The 20634-nt window shown below is 39.1% G+C and overlaps 7 protein-coding genes and 1 long non-coding RNA gene across 9 annotated transcripts in view; 2 read left to right on the top strand and 6 right to left on the bottom strand.

Annotated features, from left to right (window-relative positions):
• LOC104754094 (putative dynamin-related protein 4A) lies at nucleotides 1423-2605 on the bottom strand. Its single transcript, XM_010476251.1, has 2 exons — nucleotides 2140-2605; nucleotides 1423-2012 (listed from the first exon to the last, which is right to left on the bottom strand). Exons 1-2 carry the CDS (start codon nucleotides 2603-2605, stop codon nucleotides 1423-1425), a joined length of 1056 nt encoding a protein of 351 aa, XP_010474553.1.
• On the bottom strand, nucleotides 3058-5614 carry LOC104752722 (dynamin-related protein 4C-like). Its single transcript, XM_010474930.2, has 2 exons — nucleotides 5052-5614; nucleotides 3058-4684 (listed from the first exon to the last, which is right to left on the bottom strand). The coding sequence occupies exons 1-2, from the start codon at nucleotides 5476-5478 to the stop codon at nucleotides 3108-3110; spliced, it is 2004 nt and encodes a 667-aa protein (XP_010473232.1). The 5' UTR covers nucleotides 5479-5614; the 3' UTR covers nucleotides 3058-3107.
• Nucleotides 6580-10589, bottom strand: LOC104752721 (dynamin-related protein 4C-like). The gene is made up of 4 exons (XM_019237981.1): nucleotides 10551-10589; nucleotides 10345-10419; nucleotides 8840-9283; nucleotides 6580-8388 (listed from the first exon to the last, which is right to left on the bottom strand). The coding sequence occupies exons 3-4, from the start codon at nucleotides 9273-9275 to the stop codon at nucleotides 6797-6799; spliced, it is 2028 nt and encodes a 675-aa protein (XP_019093526.1). The 5' UTR covers nucleotides 9276-9283; nucleotides 10345-10419; nucleotides 10551-10589; the 3' UTR covers nucleotides 6580-6796.
• Nucleotides 10594-11602, bottom strand: LOC109129579. 2 transcript variants are annotated; one of them, XR_002035814.1, is made up of 3 exons: nucleotides 11548-11602; nucleotides 11092-11237; nucleotides 10594-10983 (listed from the first exon to the last, which is right to left on the bottom strand). It is a non-coding gene; the product is annotated as an uncharacterized LOC109129579 (long non-coding RNA). The 2 variants fall into 2 exon arrangements; XR_002035815.1 differs by having other exon boundaries at nucleotides 11456-11548.
• On the bottom strand, nucleotides 11775-14140 carry LOC104752719 (dynamin-related protein 4C-like). Its single transcript, XM_010474924.2, has 2 exons — nucleotides 13705-14140; nucleotides 11775-13361 (listed from the first exon to the last, which is right to left on the bottom strand). Exons 1-2 carry the CDS (start codon nucleotides 14138-14140, stop codon nucleotides 11788-11790), a joined length of 2010 nt encoding a protein of 669 aa, XP_010473226.2. The 3' UTR covers nucleotides 11775-11787.
• LOC104754093 (uclacyanin 1-like) lies at nucleotides 15022-16213 on the bottom strand. The gene is made up of 3 exons (XM_010476250.1): nucleotides 16135-16213; nucleotides 15702-15766; nucleotides 15022-15450 (listed from the first exon to the last, which is right to left on the bottom strand). The coding sequence occupies exons 1-3, from the start codon at nucleotides 16211-16213 to the stop codon at nucleotides 15022-15024; spliced, it is 573 nt and encodes a 190-aa protein (XP_010474552.1).
• LOC104754092 (F-box/kelch-repeat protein At3g13680-like) lies at nucleotides 16464-17585 on the top strand. The gene has a single exon (XM_010476249.1). It carries the CDS (start codon nucleotides 16464-16466, stop codon nucleotides 17583-17585), a length of 1122 nt encoding a protein of 373 aa, XP_010474551.1.
• Nucleotides 18742-20634, top strand: part of LOC104754091 (phosphatidylinositol 3-kinase VPS34-like) — an 11467-nt gene continuing 9574 nt past the window's right edge. The window contains exons 1-7 of the mRNA XM_019237863.1: nucleotides 18742-19051; nucleotides 19197-19293; nucleotides 19397-19493; nucleotides 19594-19752; nucleotides 19847-20056; nucleotides 20164-20342; nucleotides 20442-20595. Of these exons, the coding sequence (XP_019093408.1) occupies nucleotides 18940-19051; nucleotides 19197-19293; nucleotides 19397-19493; nucleotides 19594-19752; nucleotides 19847-20056; nucleotides 20164-20342; nucleotides 20442-20595 (1008 nt within the window). The 5' untranslated portion in view covers nucleotides 18742-18939. The remainder of the gene's footprint in view (nucleotides 19052-19196; nucleotides 19294-19396; nucleotides 19494-19593; nucleotides 19753-19846; nucleotides 20057-20163; nucleotides 20343-20441; nucleotides 20596-20634) is intronic.

Genomic DNA, 20634 nt, shown 5'->3' with positions numbered 1-20634 from the left:
CTTCACTGAGAACAGAGCAAATGCTCATACTTCTGACGATACGAAACGGTAACCTCAACGAATCGATAACCAACCATACGGTTCAACACAGAACTGATAAAATGAAACCGCATATAGAGGATCTGCACCTCTGGAAATGGAGAACAGGGTTCAAGCCACGGTTCTCGACTGGTGAAACTTGGCAATAGCTGCGTTCAGCAAAACCGGAATGTGCATGGACGAAGGGGGTATGGTCCTCCCAGGCTACCCCAAAGTTCGCTTTTATCACATGGCTCTGTATGCTCAATAGACTTTCAACAGGTGACCGAATGTTGAAATGGAACTCGTCAAGTGATTCATCATGCCCCCTATGCAATGACCCACTGGAAACTAGGAACCATCTCTTCTTCCAATGCCCATACTCTCAGCAGATTTGGTGTAAGTTATCCTCTGGGTTCCTTGGAACATAGCTACATCGGACTGGGAAGAAATCACAAACCTCATCTCAGCTTCTACAATGGCGCGGATTCCCCTGCTATTTTTGCGATACACACTTCAGGCTACGGTCCACACAATCTGGCGAGAGAGAAATAATCGCAAAAATGGCGAAGCTCCAAGTCCTGCAACTCGACTAGTGAAACAAATTGACAAGACTATCAGAAATAGGCTCCTTCTCCTCTTGAATTCAGGCAATCGGCAATATGAAGACATCCTTACGCACTGGTTTGAAACCAGCTCATAATGTAATCTCTCATATGTGCCTCTTTTCATCTTTAGCTCTGTTACACTTGTTGTAAAGCAATGGTTTTTTTGATGAATAAAATTTTACATTCATTCAAAAAAAAAAAAAGAATACGTACGTAACGTGCTTTTGTGTTATGTGAAGAAAGAGCGAATGGAAGTGTTAACTAGTCAAACTAAAGCAATTGTTTATTACATGCATGAACCACGGCCCCTGCAAACACACACAATTATGAATTTATGAGTGGATTAGGTAAAATTAAAAACTAGTGTGACATACCAGTACCACTAGTATATAAAAAAAATAGTGCAACTCATTTGACGTTTCAGGAAAATAAAAACTTCGAATTATAACATTTCTCATANATGAAGCTGTTTTCTGAGTCGAAGATGTCATGCAATCTGGATTACATAATTGCATGTGTGAATCATTCATCTTCTCCAGATCTCAAAATAATCTCAATTACTCTGTTCACAGATTGTTACTTTGTCTTGCAGATTTAGAGGGAAGTTGTCTTAATATTTGGTAATGTGAGAACAACTTCAACGTAGTCAAGAGCATAAAACTCAACACACTTTTTTGTTTGGCAATTAAACCAGTCCAGAATACCTATTATTGGCTTTTCATTTATTTAGATATATGGAACAGAAGAGAGATGGAGCCTTAACTCATACAAGCAAAGAAAATGAATATCTGAAAGGTTACCGCAAGTAGGGGTTTAGAAATTTTGACCGGGTTGATCTCCTCAGGGGCGGTTTTGCAGCTAGTCGGGATATCACCACTTCCTGGATCTGCTTCAGCTTTTTAACTAAAACCGGAATGCCTACGATATTCTTGTCTATCAAGGAAAGCAATGGATTGTTACTGAAAAGTAACTCTTCTTCCTTGCGCGCTTCATCAAAACTTTCATCACCAACCCGGTTTCGGATACAAACATATCCAAAACCGATACTCATGTTATCCGCACTGAGTTTCTCCAGCAGCCCTTCAGGAACTATGTCAGCCTTTGTTACCACAGTCAGAGTCCTTTCCCCTTTTTTGTCGAATTTCTTGGCCATAAGTATGGACTCACAAGTTGTGAAATCCACTGTTGCTGGCAAAATATTAAGAATGATCGAATCATCTTGCTTGATGAACTTCTTAATCATATTGTAAATCTTAGTAGAGATGGTTTTTGGAATTCCATCGACAGGAATTCTTAAACCAGGGAGATCAACCAACGTAAGATCAGGAACATCAGTCTTCTTCACATGGAGAGTTAAGGGAATGTCTGATACACCTTCACCAGATCCTGGAATAATACAAAATATCATTAGATACTAAACATAAATTATCAAGATTTCATTATATGTACACATCTAATTAACTTCAGGGACTGGTAACTAAATGAACTATATAGAAAGAAATGCAGAGCATACCAGCGATTTCATCAGTAGCAGTGCCAATTGCATTAGCTATGTGTTCCTCATCTGTAGTAACAACTTTACCTTTATACTCAAGGTAAATCTCTGGGACAGGGTTGGAGCTTTTCTGAAGCTTCACCACTAGCGGAACCCGAGTGCTTTGTCCTTTCCCACGAAAACTGAGTCTTGCCAAGGACTCGAGAACACTAGACATCCCATAGTCGTGGCCTCCGACTAAGACTATGGTAGGGCGCTGGATCCCTTCTCTCCCCAGATTCAAGTTGCTGAGCCCTTCTACGATGTTATGAAGATGATCATTGTTAGGAGGCACAATGGGCACTTCATCAGTGGAATTATGCTCGGCGGGCTCGTCGGCTAAAGAAGGAGAAGCCATCGGCTCATGCTCGTTGGTTAAAGAAGGAGAAGCCATCCCAGCTTCGACATCGGGTTCATCAACGTTAGGGATCTTGCTGCCTTGCATTTTTGCAAAAAGAGATCGAGGAAGTAGGCAAAAGATAGAAACAGAGAAGATGGTTTATTTAACTTTATTTTGGTGGAAGAGACTCTCACGATGGGGTGGTTACATTTATAGAGTTGCTTGTGATGACGTTTGGTGTTTTAACATTTTACGAAGTAGAAGTTTGAAAGTTGTTCATGGTTTTTAGCACAACAGAGATTAATGTAGTAAATGTTAAATTATTATCTCTATCTTCCATTTTTTTTAGCTGTCACTTTGAAACAATTTAATCTGGTAATATTTTCAATATTTCACTAAATTAACTAATGCAATAAATTATTTTCATAATTTATTTATTTTATAAGATCATTAATTTAAGACCACCGCATAACGACGTAGAGAAAAAAAAAACAGAGTTTTAAAACATAAGAGAGATAACCAAAGTCCCAAACTTGGAAAAAAAAACATTAGAAAACCCTAAACAGACGATCTTTCTTCACCAAGAAGCAATCACTTAACAATCTCTCTACCCCGAATTCTGATCAGCAATGGTAGCAACTGCTTCCTTGGACTCTTTCAAGAGCTTAATACTGTTCTTAAGCTTCTCCCTCTTGCTCGTCATCGACGGAGACTCCTCCAGCATCTTCTCAACTTCTCCTCCACCACCAGGACTCACCAATTCCGCAACGATCTCCTTATGAAACTGATTGTTCACAAGATTCTTCACAGAGAACTGAATGTAGAGAGCAAGGTTATCCACAATCCTTCTTACAACGATCTTCCAGTACGCTGTGATTCTAACCTTCATGTCGAACGCTTGCCTAAGCAACTGCGCGTCATACGTCCGAAGATGGGAAACCGTAACCTCCCCAAAACCATATGCAGTTAATGAGTGGACGTTGGAATAATTGTTTACTACAGCATAGGTAAAGTTTTCTTGTGCAGCAATCTTCTGTGTGTAAGCTGTCATGTACTCAGGGCTACATGTGTAATCCGTCTGTTTCTCCATTTCCACGATCTCGATCACACGGTTCACTGATTGTTCCTTGATCTTGTTGATCAGATTCCGACCGGCTCGTTTGATTGAAGACTGAATCTGTGGGAAGTTTTCAGAGTATTTGGTAAGAACAGATAACAGAACACCTTCAATGTAGTCCCATGTTTCTGTGATGAACTCGACCGGCTTCGTATGAATTGCATCAATCCGTTGTGAGAGAATAGCTAGGAACGCAGATCTTGGGATGAAATTAGGCAATCCAATAGTCTTACACTCTTCTAAAACTTTGATTTCATCCATCAAGAACTCCTCTATCATTGGTTGTGCTTGTAGATTTCCTGAGAATTGCCCCAACATGTCAGCTAAACGAGCTGTTGAGTGCATGCTTTGATCATCTTGATAGTCAATGAAGTCTCCTTGTACAAGAATCCTTTGGAGACACTCCTTGGCAGAACCAATAATGTTCATGAAAGTCATCAAAGCTTCTTGAGTTGAAGTCATTACCATTGGCAGCTTATTCAACTCGAAGTAACTTGCTTCCATCTTCTCTTTGATCTTCTGTACTATATCAGGCAAGCAACGTGAAATCATTGTTCCTTGTATCTGCATCAATTTTTTAGCTAAAATCGAGATGCCAACAATGTCATGGTCTATCATAGAAAGCAATGGATGAGTCTTGAAAAGTACTTCTTCTTGCATCCTAGCTTCTTGATATGTCTCGTCACCTATACGGTTCCTCACACAGACATAACCTAGTCCGATACTCACATCGTCTGCCATTACTTTCTCCAGGAGACCTTCAGGAGCCATGTCGGCTTTTGTCACGACAGCCAGAGTCCGTTCCCCTGTTTTGTCGACTTGTCGAGACATACGGATGGATTCACAGGTGGTGAAGTCGACTGTAGCTGACAGAACATTGAGGATGATGGACTCTTGTGGCTCGATGTACTTCATGATCATTCCGGAGATTTGTTCATAGATGTTTTCAGGTTGTCCGTTCACCGGAACACGAGTTATCCCAGGGAGATCAACCATTGTAAGATCAGGAACACCAGCCTTCTTCACATGGAGGGTTAAGGGAGTGTCTGAAACCCCTTTACCAGATCCTGCAACATTAGTTACAAGTTCCCAGCAATACATTCAGATTACTAATAACACATGTATATGCTCTAGTATACTTAGTTTTCTAAGTGTGAGGAGACTAATTTTAAGAATCTCTTGCAGATTTACATCATATAATATACTTTTTTTAACAGTGTGATACAGAGAAATAATCCATTTATTAGTCACAATTCACAAATATGCTATAGTCAAGTTGCAATATGAAAATCAGATTCCTTGAATAACACATATGCTCTATTAATATTGCAACTAGGTATATTTCTATGTGGGAGGAGACTAATTTTAAGAATCAGTCTTGCAGGTTTATATCATATACATACTTTAATACTTTGATAAAAATTCAGAAGTTACCAGCAATTGCCTCAGTTGTGATGCTAATAGCTTCAGCGATATGCTCCTCTTCAGTATCAACTCTTTTGTCATTGAACTCGAGCCATATCTCAGGTTCAGGAGTAGAACTTCTTTGGAGTCTCATCACAAGAGGAACCCTAGTGCAGATTCCTTGCCCACGAGGCAAACTGATTCCGGCTAAGGACTCAAGAACACTTGACTTCCCCGAAGACTGGTCTCCAACTACGACAATGGTTGGAAGCTGGATCCCTTCTTTCATTACATTCAGGTTTCTCAGCCTGTCGACGGTGTCAAGCAACGGCCTGATCCGGTCATTGTAAGATGACACAATTGGTGCTTCATTAGGGACATGCTCGTGGAGATTTGTGTTGGTTATTGAAAGAGAAGACATCCCACCTTCCACATTAACTTCATAAACATTCGGCATCTTACTGCCTCCAATTTTTGCTAGAGATTAGGAAATTACGGAGACAAAGAAAGTAAGAAAAAAGATAAAGACTTAAGGTTTTTAGTGAGTTAAGCTCTTGTTGGTGGTGACATATATAGAGTGGATGCCCTTGGGTGTTTTAACTTTTGTGAAGAAAAAGTTTGAAAAGCTGTTCCTGATTTTTTGTACAAGAAATAAATGTAAATGTTAGACATTTGGTGTTTTAGCTTTTACAAAGTATTTTGAAAGTTGCTAGCTCCTAATTTTTAGAACAAGAGGGTATATGTAAAATACTAATAATATACATTATTCACATGTATTATCTTGATCACTGTCTTTCTTTAACAACTGTTCAGCCCATTCGGTAATACAAAACAATAAAAGTTTAAAAGTTTTTACTAGTAAAAATTAGAAAGAAGGTTGTAATCGATACTGTAATCCACTTTTGTGAATGAAAGCGTTTTTCTAATATAGGGTAATAATAATGGTGAGTTCATATATAGTTTATTTTAATGTTTTCCACTTTTGTGAATGATACTGATTTCTTTTTGATTATGCTCACAAGGCCAATGAAGCTCTTGTAAGGGTTTTAACTTTACTTTAATTATGTCCGGACTTGCTCTTTATTTTTCTTTTCATCTACCGAGCAAACCCATCATACGAAGTTATTGACTTTATTCGACATTTCCTAGTCTACTAAGTAACTTCTTTTTATTTTATTTGAGTTAATACAGTAAATGGGTGAATCTGTGCCAAAGCGTTCTATTGTCTAGTTTAGTGGTTAAGACATTGGAATCTGAATTTTGGTAACTGTTGATCTTCAAGTCTCAAAATATGTTTCTTTGGGACTTAGCAACTGAATTGAAAATAATCTAATGCTTTTATTGAAGTATATGGAATAATCGGAACCAAGATGAAAACATATTCATAAAGTAATATAATTATCCTAGATCGTATTAGAATAACAAATTCACTATATTTTTTTAGTCTTTAAGGTTGACGAAAAAATTTTGTTAAAAAAAAAAAAAGTTGATGAAATTAAATTCTGCAATAAAATTCATAAAACATAAAACAGTTAATTTTTTATTCCAAACGGTAAAAGACCACGATACGTTTAAGCTTAAAACGTTACGACAATAACATAAACAAGATCCGATAGTTCAAAAGAAAAAGAAAAAAACAAACGGCCCAAATCCAAAAAAAAAACACCCATCAGAGAGCCCTTAAACCCGACCCGACTTAACCGAAGCAAATCAATCAACGATCCCAATAACCAGACCCGCCGACTTCACCAAAAGCTTGTGAAAGAAGCAATTGCTTAACGATCTCCATAGCCAGAGTTCTGATCAACAATCGCAGCCACAGCATCCTTTGACTCCTTCAATAGCTTGATACTGTTCTTCAGCTTCTCCCTTTTGCTCGCCACCGACGGGGACTCCTCTAGCATCCTCTCAACTCCTCCTCCAGCTCTTGGATGCACCATATCCGCCACGATCTCTTTCTGAAATTGACTGTTGACCAGATACTTAACAGATAGCTGAAGATACAGCGCAAGGTTGTCCACGATCCTCCGCAAGACGATGGTCCAGTACGATGTGATCCTCATCTTCATATCAAAGGCTTGTTGCAGCAGATGAGCGTGATAATTTCGCAGATGCGAAATCTTCACATTCCCAAATCCAGTTAACGAGAAGTACTCAGGCCTCTTCCCATCGTATAGCACAGCATGAATGAAGTTTTGTTGTTCACTAGTTTTCTGAGTCCAAGACGTCATGTAGTCAGGGTTACATGTGTAATCTGTCAGCTTCTCCATCTCAACGATCTCCATCACCCGCTCCACTGATTGTTCCTTTATATTGGTGATTAGGTTTCGACCCGCTCGTTTGATAGAAGTCTGAATCTGGGGAAAATTTTCAGAATACTTGGCAATCACAGATGACAGAACAACTTCAATGTAGTCCCATATCTTCTTAATGAACTCAACTGGCTTGTCATGTACGTTATCAACATGTTGTGACAGGATAGCCAAGAAGGCTGACCTGGGGATGAAATTGGGCAGTCCAACACACTTGCATTCGTCAAGAATCTTGATCTCATCCATCAAGAACTCCCTCACATCCTTGGGTTTTGCCTGCAGATCGTCTGAGAATTTGCTTAACATATCAGCTAAGCGAGCGGTACAGTGCATATTCTGATCATCTGGAAACTCAGAGAAATCTCCTTGGACGAGGATTCTTAGCAGAGACTCTTTGGCAGAACTGATGATGTCCATCAATGCCATCAATGCTTCTCCAGTAGAAGCCATTACCATTGGTAGCTTGTTCAACTCCAGGACAGCGGTCTCCATCTTGTGATTGATCTTGCGTACAATCTCAGGCAAACAGCGAGAAATCATAGATGCTTGGATTAGCATTAGCTTCTGAGCTAGAACAGGGATGCCAACAATGTCATCATCGATCAGGCTGAGCATTGGATGAGTCCTGAAAAGAAACTCCTCTTGCAACCTAGCTTCTTCATACGTCTCTTCTCCTATGCGGTTTCTGACACAGACATAGCCTAATCCAATGCTCACATCATCTGCTGTTACTTTCTGCAAGAGACCCTCAGGAGCCATGTCAGCCTTTGTCACGACAGCCAGAGTACGTTCACCGGTTTTGTCAACTTGTCTTGACATGCGAATTGATTCGCAGGTGGTGAAGTCGACCGTAGCTGACAGAACATTCAGGATTATTGATTCTTGTGGCTCAATGTACTTCATGATCATCCCAGATATCTGCTCATAAATGTTTTCAGGCTGGCCATTCACTGGAACTCTAGTTATACCGGGAAGATCGACCATGGTAAGATCTGGAACACCAGCCTTTTTAACATGGAGGGTCAATGGAGCGTCTGAGACCCCTTTGCCAGATCCTAAAACAAGTAGTCAAAACTGGTTATAGCCTCAAACACTTAATCTATAAAGTTCTATCATATAGCAAAACTAATGTAAAGAACAGTAAAACTATCATATCAGTAAAGACCAAACTAGGAGTTCCAGAATCATACAACACCTCTAGGGAGTAGATTGTACTCACTACTCAGTTTCATGTAACACTGTGAAGTTTCAACATATATCAAACTAGCATGAAAAGAAAATCAAAACATTAAAGACCTTAGTAGGATTTCCAGAACCAGATAACACCTTCAGTCCTTCACAACATTATTAAGCTACTTCTAAGTAAGTAAATATGTGCTTTCAACATCCAAGTTTTAGATTGTATGTCACATTCTAGATTGAAGGTTCTAGATTGAAGGTTTGCAGCAAAACATTTAACACTGTGAGAGAGAGAGAGACAGAGAGAGAGAGAGAGAGAGAAGTTACCAGCAATGACATCTGTTGCAGCACAAATGGCTTCAGTGATGTGTTCCTCATCCGTAGGTACAACTTTGCCGCTGTACTCAAGCCAAATCTCAGGAGCAGGGCTAGTGCTTCGCTGAAGTCGCATGACAAGAGGAACCCTAGTGCAGATTCCTTGTCCACGAGGCAAACTGATGCCTGCCAACGATTCAAGAACACTGGACTTCCCGGAAGACTGGTCACCAACCACGACAATGGTGGGAAGCTGGATCCCTTCTCGCATCACATTCAGATTCCTTAGCCTGTCGACAGTGTCAAGCAACGGCCTGATCCGGTCATTGTAAGAAGAAACAATCGGTGCTTCAATGAGAACCAGATCTCTGTTGTCATGAGGATTAGTTTCAACAATTGCGAGAGAAGGAGCGGTTCTGGTGACAACGTGCTTCTTACTACCTCCCATTTCGATCTCTTGAGACAAGCAAAGAGTAGAAGAGATAAGAGACAGAAGAGAGAAGTTTTAATTAAGGGTAAGTGAGATTTGACTTAGAGATATGCAGAGATATATATATATATAGAGATACTAGAAGGGCTTGTGTATATGAGGAATATACGAATGGAAGAAGTAAATTGCATGAAAGGATGCAAGTAGCGTGCATGTTGGAATTGAAAAAAGCTAAGTAAGTAGGTAACTGAGCCTATATAGCTCATAGCTGAAGCTAAAAAGTCTCTCTTAAATCCTTTATTATAGGAGTATGTGTGTATTTGAATATTTTATTGGCTCCAATTGGCTGAATTCTCCGGTGTTGACGTTTGGAATTTGCATGTACACATTTGGAATTATGATGACTAAAGGCATGGCTAAGCTAAACAAAGGGAAGCTCATAAATATACTTGATAGATTTCGTTTCTTGGTAATTTCGAATGGTGTTGTAGACTTGTAGCAGATGATTTAAGTTATGTAGACAACGTTCAGAACATAATTTCTTGGAATTAGTGTTCCCATTAATGTTAAAGTAGAAAGTTGTCTACTCTCTACCCTCTTGTTTTATTTAACTATGCATAGAGAGTGAATTAACATTATCCTAGCTTGGTTTAGAATATAATGTCAAGATTCTAAATGTATTCGTGCTTTACAGGTTTCATAGAACTAACTAAGCATCAAAATCCTAACTGTCCTCCACATATCTCTGATGCGTTTTGAAATAGGCAAAAATATCTTCACATCCATCACAAATGTTTTTTTTTTATAAGTTTAGTAGGCTTTTTTGCCGCCAGTTTATCGCTTCAGATGATTAGTGATTGAGATAGATTTGTGGACAGTAGTTCGAGGGTCGCCTTAGTTTAATGTAGAAGATCTTCTTTGTCAGTAAAAAAAAAAACACACTCTAAACAATTTAAAGTGGTTTAGAAATTGGCTTACTTACCTAACTAAGTTAGAGTGGATTAGAAATTTGTTACTAGATTTCCATTAGGACTAGAATTCACTAAACAGAATGAAAGACGAATGTTATGATGGCAAATATACTTACAAGCTGTGGCGGGCATACCACCAAACAAACTTACTGGCTGAGAAGGAGCAGTCGGGCATATCCTATCCATTTGATCTTTACATAACAAATACATAAATAGATGGGTTAGAATTCATAAAGATAAATTAACTGAGCAGTGAGCACGTTTAAAATAAATCAAGGCAACTGCTGCCTGCTGGAGATCACTTAAAACTTATATAACTCACATTTGGAAGGGGAAGGGTCTCAAACATCTGGGACCAGCTGCAGTCAGAAAAAGAAAAAGACTTAAGATAATGATTAAACTAGCCGTGTATCAAGTAAGTTTATTATATCAATCAAGCCGGTGAACAATGTCAAAACTGAAAACTCTAACATAAGTTACATTCATTACTGGTAGTCAATAGTGTTCAGATCATTTACAATTTCTACCATTCCAGATACCCCGGATCGAGACTGTGAAGTAAACCGTAAAAAAAGGAAGCAATGTACAATAAACTAGTATGCTAGGTGATTTTCCTTGGGACATTGGGACAGAAAGGAATGATCTTGAGCCAACGTCCCCAAGCCCATGTAGCCAGACAATAGTTGCTTGGTGCTTCCCTTTGGGCTTAACGACATGAGTTTTCCCAAACACAACTGCCCTTCTAAAATTTCTTCCTGAGATGATGTTGCAATTAAGAGTTTTCTTTAATATTTTTTTCCAATCAAACTCACTCAAAAACGAAACAATAAGTAGCAAAAAGAAAAGAAGAATATACTACTAACCTGAACCAACTGCAGCACGGGAGATACTCATACTGGAGGACAAGCAATGCCGTGAACAAGCACTTGGTGAAAAAAAAAAGGAAAAAAAAGGACCCTCCAAGGAAAACAAATACATCAATCATTCACACCACACTGAAACTTCAAACCTAAAATCAAAGAGAAGAAAACATTAAACAAGTAAAAGACAACATCCCTAGTTCCCAATTCTAACTATTCTATTCTATTCATCATACGGATAATCTGATTCGGCAAGACATTGATTAGTGAGAAAAATTAGCTAGCCATCAAACAACAATCGAAAGTACAACCACAAAGATTTGCCTAATTCTGATAATTTAAAGCTTCATCAAAATGGAATACATACCCAAATTCACCAAAACCAACACAAATTTAACCTAATCAGGAAACCAAACAACAAGTGAGACATTCGAATTGAATCTGAGAATGAGAGCTTACTTTGGACACTTAATGGAGGTGGTGTTACGCTTAATCAATCGATTACTATACCAAATAAAATAAAATAAAGGTTAAAAACATAAACTTGAAAATCTAAAAGTTAAAAGAAGAAGGGACACAAAAGGCCCAACTCCACAAAATAAAACCCATAAGAGGCCCTAAATAAATCCGACCCAACTTTACCGAAGCAAACCAATCAACGATCTCCATAACCCGACCCGATCAAGAAACAATCGATCATCAGTTTTGATCAACAATGGCGGCCACAGCATCCTTGGACTCTTTCAGTAACTTGATACTGTTCTTCAGCTTCTCCCTCTTGCTCGCCACCAACGGAGACTCCTCCAACACCCTCTCAACTCCTCCGCCAGCTTTCGCATCCACCATTTCCGCCACAATCTCCTTCTGAAACTGACCGTTCACGAGATGCTTCACAGATAGCTGAAGATACAGCGCAAGGTTGTCCACGATCCTTCGCAATACGATGGTCCAGTACGATGTGATCCTCATCTTCATATCGAACGCCGGATGCAGCAGATGACTGTGATACTTTCGCAGATGCGAGATCTTCAAATTCCCGAATCCAGTCACAGAGAAGTATTCAGGTTTGTTCCCATCTTTCGAAACAGCATAGATGAAGCTCTCTTGTTGGTTTGTCTTCTGAGTCAAACAAGTCATGTAGTCAGGGTTACATGTGTAGTCTGTGAGTTTCTCCATCTCGACGATTTCGATTACTCTGTTCACTGATTGTTCTTTGATCTTGGAGATTAGATTCCGACCTGCTCTTTTGATTGAAGATTGAATCTGTGGGAATTTTTCAGAATGTTTAGTAATGACTGATGAGATAACATCTTCAATGTAGTTCCATATCTTCTTGATGAACTCTACTGGCTTGTCATGTATGTCATGTACATGTTGTGAGAGTATAGCCAAGAAGGCTGACCTAGGGATGAAATTGGGCAGTCCAACACATTTGCATTCGTCAAGGATCTTGATTTCATCCATCAAGAACTCGGTTGCATCCTTTGGTTTTGCTTGTAGATCATCTGAGAATTGGCTTAACATATCAGCCAAGCGAGCAGTACAGTGCATGTTTTGATCATCTGGGTATTCAGAGAAGTCTCCTTGGACGAGAATTCTCAATAGAGATTCTTTGGCAGAACCAATGATCTCCATCAGTTTCATCAATGCTTCCCCTGTAGTAGCTATTACTGTTGGTAACTTGTTCAACTCAAGGACAGCAGTTTCCAACTTCTGGTTGATCTTGCGTACAATTTCAGGCAAACATCTGGCAATCATGCTTGCTTGGATAAGCATTAGCTTCTGAGCTAACACTGGGATGCCCACGATGTCTTCATCGATCAGGCTCAGTAGTAGATGAGTCTTGAAAAGTAACTCTTCTTGTATCCTTGCTTCTTCATATGTCTCGTCTCCTACGCGGTTTCTGACGCAGACATAACCAAGTACAATACTCACATCATCCGCTGTTACTTTCTGCAGGAGACCTTCTGGAGCCATGTCTGCCTTTGTGACAACAGCCAGAGTCCGTTGGCCAGTTTTGTCAACTTTTCTAGACATGCGGATGGATTCGCAGGTGGTGAAGTCGACCGTAGCTGACAGAACGTTGAGGATTATCGATTCTTGAGGCTCGATGTACTTCATAATCATCCCAGAAATCTGCTCATAAATATTTTCCGGCTGTCCATTCACTGGAACTCGAGTTATCCCGGGAAGATCGACCATGGTAAGATCTGGAACACCAGCCTTCCTTACATGAAGGGTCAAGGGAGCATCTGAGACTCCTTTACCAGATCCTGCGGCACAGGTATATTTGTAGTACTCAATCAATAACTATAGTCAGTACTTGTTAGCCTCTGACATATAATAACACTTTAAAGTTCCATCATATAGCAAAACTAGTTTAAGCAGCTTAAAAAATGGATGAGTAAAGACCAAATTAGGAATATATATACGCATCTAATTTCAGGTTTTTCTATGACAAGTATATAATTAACTCCTTTCAAGCTTCCAAGTTTCAGTCTTTCAGATAAACCTCTCATTCTCAGTCATCCCTCTTGCAGGTTTGCAGCAAAAATACACTTAAAGAGAGAGAGAGAGAGAGAGAGAGAGAGAGAGAGAGAGAGAGAGAGAGCTTACCAGCAATCACATTTGTTGCAGCACGAATAGCTTCAGCAATGTTTTCCTCGTCCGTAGGAACCACTTTGTTCCTATACTCCAGCCAGATCTCAGGTTCAGGGCTAGAGCTTCGCTGAAGCCTCATGACGAGAGGAACCCTAGTGCAGATTCCTTGCCCGCGAGGCAAACTGATACCTGCCAAGGACTCAAGAACACTTGACTTCCCTGAGGACTGGTCTCCAACCACGACAATGGTGGGAAGATGTATCCCTTCTTTCATCACATTCAGGTTCCTCAGTGTGTCCACAGTGTCAAGCAACGGCCTGATCCGATCATTATACGAAGTCACAATCGGTGCTTCAACAGGAACATCATCTTTGCTTCCTCGGGACTTTTTTTTGACAACTGCTAGAGATGGAGGGGTTTTAGTTACAACTTTCTTCTTACTATTTACCATTTCTTTTCGAGAGAAGACAAGAGTGGAGGAGATAGAAACAGAAAAGAGAAGTTTTAAGGTTAAGCGAGATTCTTTTTCGAGATATATGCAAACGTTTGAGATATTAGAAGGGCTTGTAGTGTATGAGTAATATACGAAAGAAGTAAACGTTTGAGATAAGAGGATGTAATGTAATAATGTAAGTAACGTGGGCATGTTGGAACTATAAAGTCCCTAATCAAGTCCATAATTACACCTCTTTAGCACATAGTTGAAGCTAAAAAGTCTCTCTTAAAACTGTTATGTATATTTAATTAATATTTTGCTGCCTTCAGTTGGCTGAATTTTACTATGGGGAGTGGGGACGTTTGAAAGGAAAAGTTATTGCTGGTAAGTTCACTTTGATGTACTCTTGAAACTTGAAAGCTATAACGAAAGACTTAGCTGACAGAGGGAAGCTCATAGATACATCTTTTAGTCCATAATTAATTATAGCTAACTCCCTCATCTGCTTGAATGTTATATATATATATATATATATATATATATATATCCTTTGTTTCAATTTTAATTCATTGAAAATTCAAATTTGGATGGTACAACAGTTTAGAAGATTTGTATTTGTTGTATATATAGATTTATATATAAAAAAAAAGGAGTCACTTGTTTATGGTGGTGAATTACTGGTGTCAGTCTGGTGATACTACATTACTGCATATTGTATCCTTGATATTCTTTATTAAAAAGAAGTATTGCATTGATGAATAAACTAATATTACAAGGAAGCATAACCTAACTCATTAAAGTAATGCAAAAAAAAAAAAAACTAAAAAGAATCTGTTGTTAACAATTAAACGAACGTTGACACTCGCTTAAAAAAACAGAGATGTAATGATAAAAGACTAGAATGCTAAGATCAATGCCAGCAAGCTAAAGCCGATCCAAGAAGCTAACTTCGAGGCACCGCTTTGAAGAGGTGATGGAGCCATCTGATGCTGATACTGTGGAGCGTTGGCTGGTGAAGGAGACGAGGAAGAGCTCGGTGATCGGACCGGTCTAGGAACCGGAGCAGCCACGGGACCCAACGAGGCCGGTAAAACGTGAATTTGAAGTTTCTGTCCCGACATGCAGTGGCCAGGAACTCCGCATATGAACTGTTGGAGTCCTGGTTTGGTTAGACTGATTGAGTCGGATCCACTTGTGTATCTCATAAGCGGTTTAGACGATTCACACATCTCGAAATCATTGTGAGTGACTTCAGTGACGTCGTGAACAACAACGTCGTGGAAATTGTTGTTGTATGCAGTGCCGGCCCAGCAATCAGGAGTGCCCTAACCAAAAAAATAAAAAATGTGTCATTTTAAAGCTTTTTACATACTTTTTTAAAGCCTTTTACATATGAGCCCTTATACATATCTAACAAAAAAATGCCTTTTATTTCTAAGTAAAAAAGCTTTCAAAATTTGAGACCCAAATCTTTGACTTCAGTGGCTTCCCCTGTGGACCGGGTCTGGTTGTATGCGAACACCAAAGTGTCTCTATATAAGAACTCGTAGATGTTCTCTCGTTTCGGGGTGGATACCACAAATGCAGCAGGATGTATCAATTTGCATTCCCCAGCTAGCCAGTCGAGTTCTGGTAGAAAGCCTGTTAAGATGTGTAAGCCACATCATGAAAGCATGTCTCGGAATAGCTCCTTTGTACCAGACTTGCGTTGTCCAGGATAGGGGTTGTTGTCTATGTCTAATTGCTTCCCCACCTAATGCAAACTGGCTCAGATTCATCTAGTGACTTGTTGAGGTTAGGAACACTTCTTGTTTTTAGTTTTTTTGGGCAAGGACTGGCGTTTGTATCCCAAGCTATTGTAAACGCTACAATATATTTTCATTAATGAAAATTCACATTTTTACAAAAAAATTACTGAAAAAGAGCAAATCGAGTAATCTTCTCCCTACTCGGACTAACGACACAAAGAGCGGTTGCTGCCTATGGGAGGAAATCAAATGCAATCGTACAAGCGGACGGGTGACCAAGCTTTCCATTGGTGGACTGTACCTCAAAGAGAGCTCTCTCCTCAATCTTTCTTTGGTGCATCCCTTTTAAGAAGTTCAAAGCCTCTACTTATCTGCAAGGACTAGGATTTACGATGGTAAAAAAAATAGAATTTGATCTTTGACATTTATCTTAAAATTTTCTATTTACGTTATAATTTGGAGATAAGAAATATGTAAAACAATATATTAGTACTTATAGTTACATAAATATCACAGATCTATTATGCGCCGGTTATGTAATTTTTTTTGTTTTTTTTGGAATGACGACGACGACGACGTCGACGAATACGATGTTCGATCTTCCAGAGGAATTGGTAGAGGAGATACTCTCTAGGGTTCCTATGACATCTCTCAGATCAGTGCGATTAAGTTGCAAAAAATGGAACGCTCTCTCCAAAAATCGGATCGTTGGTAAAGCAGCAACGAGTCAGTTTATAGGGTTTATAATGAGGGATTTTAGGGTTTGCGCTTTGAGACTCGATCTCCAAGGAATCCGAAACGACGACGGTGGTGACTTGGGTTATCCATCTATAAAGCAAGTAAGTGTACTTAACCACATCGAGGTATTTCAAACCTTTCACTGTGATGGTTTACTGTTATGCGTCCTCAAGGACTACTCGAGGCTATTGGTATGGAACCCATATCTGGGGCAAAGCAGCTGGATCCAACCCAGAAACGATGTTGACCAATTTGATCATTGGTTTGCTCTTGGGTATGACAAGAGCCGTAACCACAAAATCTTGAGGATGTTTCATTATTATCGATGCAACGAGCTTTTTTCTGGGTCCGAGATCTATGAGTTTAGCTCTAAATCGTGGAGGGTTCTTGTTTTCACTCCCCACGAGGAAATACGGTCTCTCAGCAATCGACATGGCCAGTCTCTGAATGGTAATGCTTACTTTTGTGCTGAAGAGAAGATAATCATGCAAGAAGGAGTGGCAGAGGCTGGAGCCTTTTTGCTTTGTTTTGATTTTACATCAGAGAGATTTGGACCACGTCTGTCTCTGCCGTTTCACGCTTCTGATGAAGACGCTCTGAATATATATTGTGTCAGAGACGAGCAGCTTGCTGTGTTACATGAACCTTGGGATATAATGGAGATTTGGGTTACGAATAAGACTGATCACGGTCAAGTGTCGTGGAGCAAGTTCTTGGAAGTGGACAAGACGGATCTGTTCACTGGCCATTCGCTATACCCTTGTTTTCGGAGCTTTTTCATTGATGAGGAGGAGAGAGTCGCTGTTTTTTTCCATGTTGTTGGAGATGTATCGACCGGGAATTTTTGGTACCAAACAGCTCACATCATTGGACAAGATGGATACTTCAAACCTGTGAAGATTGAACAAGTTAAGAGATATGCGCTCCCACTTGTGTGCTCCTCTTATGTTCCAAGTTTAGTGAAGATAGATTGAGTAGCCCATTTGTACACATTAATACAAATTTGTCGTCTACTTGGATAATCTTTAGTTATAATCATAAGCTGCAATTTACAAGGGCTTGTTGATATTCTTATCTGTTTTAGGATTGTGGTTCTCTAAAAAACCTAAATAGACAAAAAATCTTATTTATCTTTTCAAATTCTCCAAAGTGATATGTTTTGATATGATTGCATTTGGATGTTGGATTTTCTCTGATTTTCCATTAACGTTGGTATATATATATATATATATATATATATATATATATATCGTCATATGGCCATGTTGTATATCATGTTATCATTACTTGTTTACCAAGATTCTTGTTTGCAGGTTATAAAAGCCTAAAGAAATTAAGAAACCTAAAGATCCTTGATCTCTCTCTTCAAATAAATTCAACAATAGCATATCACTTACAACTTTTTTTTCTTTCTTTTCTTCGGGATAACAACATGAATGGCCATTTTCCTGCGAAAGGTGTGATACCATTTATAACTAGAATGACATTGTATAGCTAAATTGATTCGGTTTATAGTCTCGTGATAATATACCGGTTCGGTTTGGTTCGATCGGTTATTTGGTTACCGGTTTGTATATATTAGTTTTGTTTGGTTAATTTCAATATAATTTATGTTAGTTAGTTATGGTTACTTCTTCAACTAACCAAACCGAAACCGAACCGAAAAAAACCAAACCGAACCGAACCAAAAATTTCTAAAATATCCAAATAATTATTATATTACTATATCTAAACTAACCGAAACCGAATACAACCGAACCGAAACCGAACGGTTAACCAAATGTCGAAACCTATTAATAACTTTCAAGAAGCATGTAATGATGTGGAAACAGATAAATCCCTGATCGACAGGGTGTCTTTTTATTGGAATTTTTTGTTGCAGCCTATGTGACTATATATACTGCTTGGGATACCAGCATCGCTCTCAATTGATTCTCCCTCGAGCAGAGCTTGGTTCTACATCATTGATGTTTGTTTTCGTCCACAAGGCAAAAAAATTATTTATGATATATTATGTGCTAGTTTGTTGTTGTATTCTCAAACATTAAACACTTCTAAAATTCTAAACTGTATTTTACTGCAATTTTTTTTTTTAGTAAAATAATTTTTATTTATGTTTTACAGCCAAAGTTACCCTCTGAGCCGTCTACGTTAAGCAGACTAGGGACATTAAGAACGAAGGCTTTAGTCGGTCGTGTACTCCTCTCGACGACTCGAATTTTCCCAAGATTTCAAATTCTCCAAATCCAAATTGATGATCCCACTCTTCCACAGATATTGAAAAGCCCTAATTTTTTTGTTGATCCTTAAGAAACAAAAAAATCGCAGATGGGTGCGAGCGAATTTCGTTTCTTCCTCTCCTGCGATATCAATTCGCCCGTCACTTTTCGTATCGAGAAGCTTGATGGTAACCTCCCCGTCAACAAATCTACTGATTCGGGTAAACGAATTTTGAATTTGAATTTGAATCTGATTCTCTTCTAATTTGGTTGATTGGTGTGTGGGAATTTTAGAATCTTGCGTTAGGAGAAGACCCAAAATTTGCAAATGGGTTTAGTTCTTGAGATGAGTTTGTGTGTTTTTAGGAGTTGTCACAGTCGCAGAGGAGAAAAAACCAGAGCTTTACATTGAGTGTGCATTGTCTATTGATGGAGCTCCTTTTGGCCTTCCTATGAGAACAAGGTTTTTTTTTTTTCTTTCTGGTTAGATGATGTTGATGACTCTTGTCCGAAGTGCTCTATTGTGTTTTTTTTCTTTTCATACTAGCTCTCTTCTTAATTCCCAGATTGAAAACTACAGGACCACCATACTGCTGGAACGAACTCATTACTCTAAGTTCTAAATATCGGGACTTGACTGCTCATTCACAACTTGCTATCACTGTAAACAAATCTCTGCCTTCATTGCTTGTTTTTATGGTGGTACCTTCTTGTTTTCGTCTTCTTTTTTTATGCTTATCACAAAAGTTTCTGTTCATATCAGGTATGGGATGTTTCGTGTGGTAAAACTGAGGGACTGATTGGTGGGGCAACAGTCCTTCTTTTTAATAGTAAAGGGCAAATGAAATCAGGAAAGCAGAAGCTCAGGCTCTGGCAGGGGAAAGAAGCGGATGGTTCATTTCCAACCTCTACTCCTGGAAAGGTTTCTGATACATTTCAAGTCTAGATGTATAATCCGAAATATTTGTTCTTGATGACGACTTCCTTTTTCTTGGGTTTTTTTTTCATACTTTTAGGTTCCACGGCATGAGCGTGGGGAGCTGGAGCGTTTGGAGAAGCTCATGAATAAGTATGAGAGGGGGCAGATCAAAAGCATTGATTGGCTGGATCGACTTATGTTGAAATCCTTGGATAAGATCAAGGAACAGGAAAGCTCCAAACATGGAAGCTCACATCTGTTCGTGGTTATTGATTTCTGTAGTTTTGAGCATCGAGTCGTATTTCAGGTGCAATATTTACTGCGATTATTTCTGTCTGAAGGATATTTGAGTATGCGTGTTTTGCAATAGTGAAATGACCAGTGGATTTATGTCGATCTGCTTTTGATTTCAAGGAGTCTGGAGCCAATTTGTTCATAACTGCCCCAATTGGTTCAACAAACGAATTTGTTACCGTCTGGGATACAGAACTGGGAAAGACTAATCCTTCAGAGAACAAGCAACTAAAGCTGGCAAGGAGCTTGGATCGTGGCATAATTGACAGGGATCTCAAGCCAAGCAATATCGAGCGGAAGTAAGTATCTTCAGAGAAACAGTTTCCTGAAATATAGTCATAAAATTATAATCTCATGGGTAGGTGATTTCTTCTTTTGTTTGCCCCTATTGTCTAAAGATCCATACAAAGAGTTCTGAAATATCCGCCAACAAGGACACTGAGTGGAGATGAAAGACAACTTCTTTGGAAGTTTCGTTTCTCTCTAATGTCTGAAAAGAGAGCTCTAACAAAATTTCTTCGGTGTGTGGAGTGGAGTGATGTTCAGGTAAGTGTACATCTTTTGCTTGGAGATCTATTTTCATGGTTCTTA

The sequence above is a fragment of the Camelina sativa genome, chromosome 16 (genome assembly GCF_000633955.1).
Source record: "Camelina sativa cultivar DH55 chromosome 16, Cs, whole genome shotgun sequence".
NCBI classification, from domain to species: Eukaryota; Viridiplantae; Streptophyta; class Magnoliopsida; order Brassicales; family Brassicaceae; genus Camelina; species Camelina sativa.
This window is presented reverse-complemented; position numbering and strand designations above follow the sequence as displayed.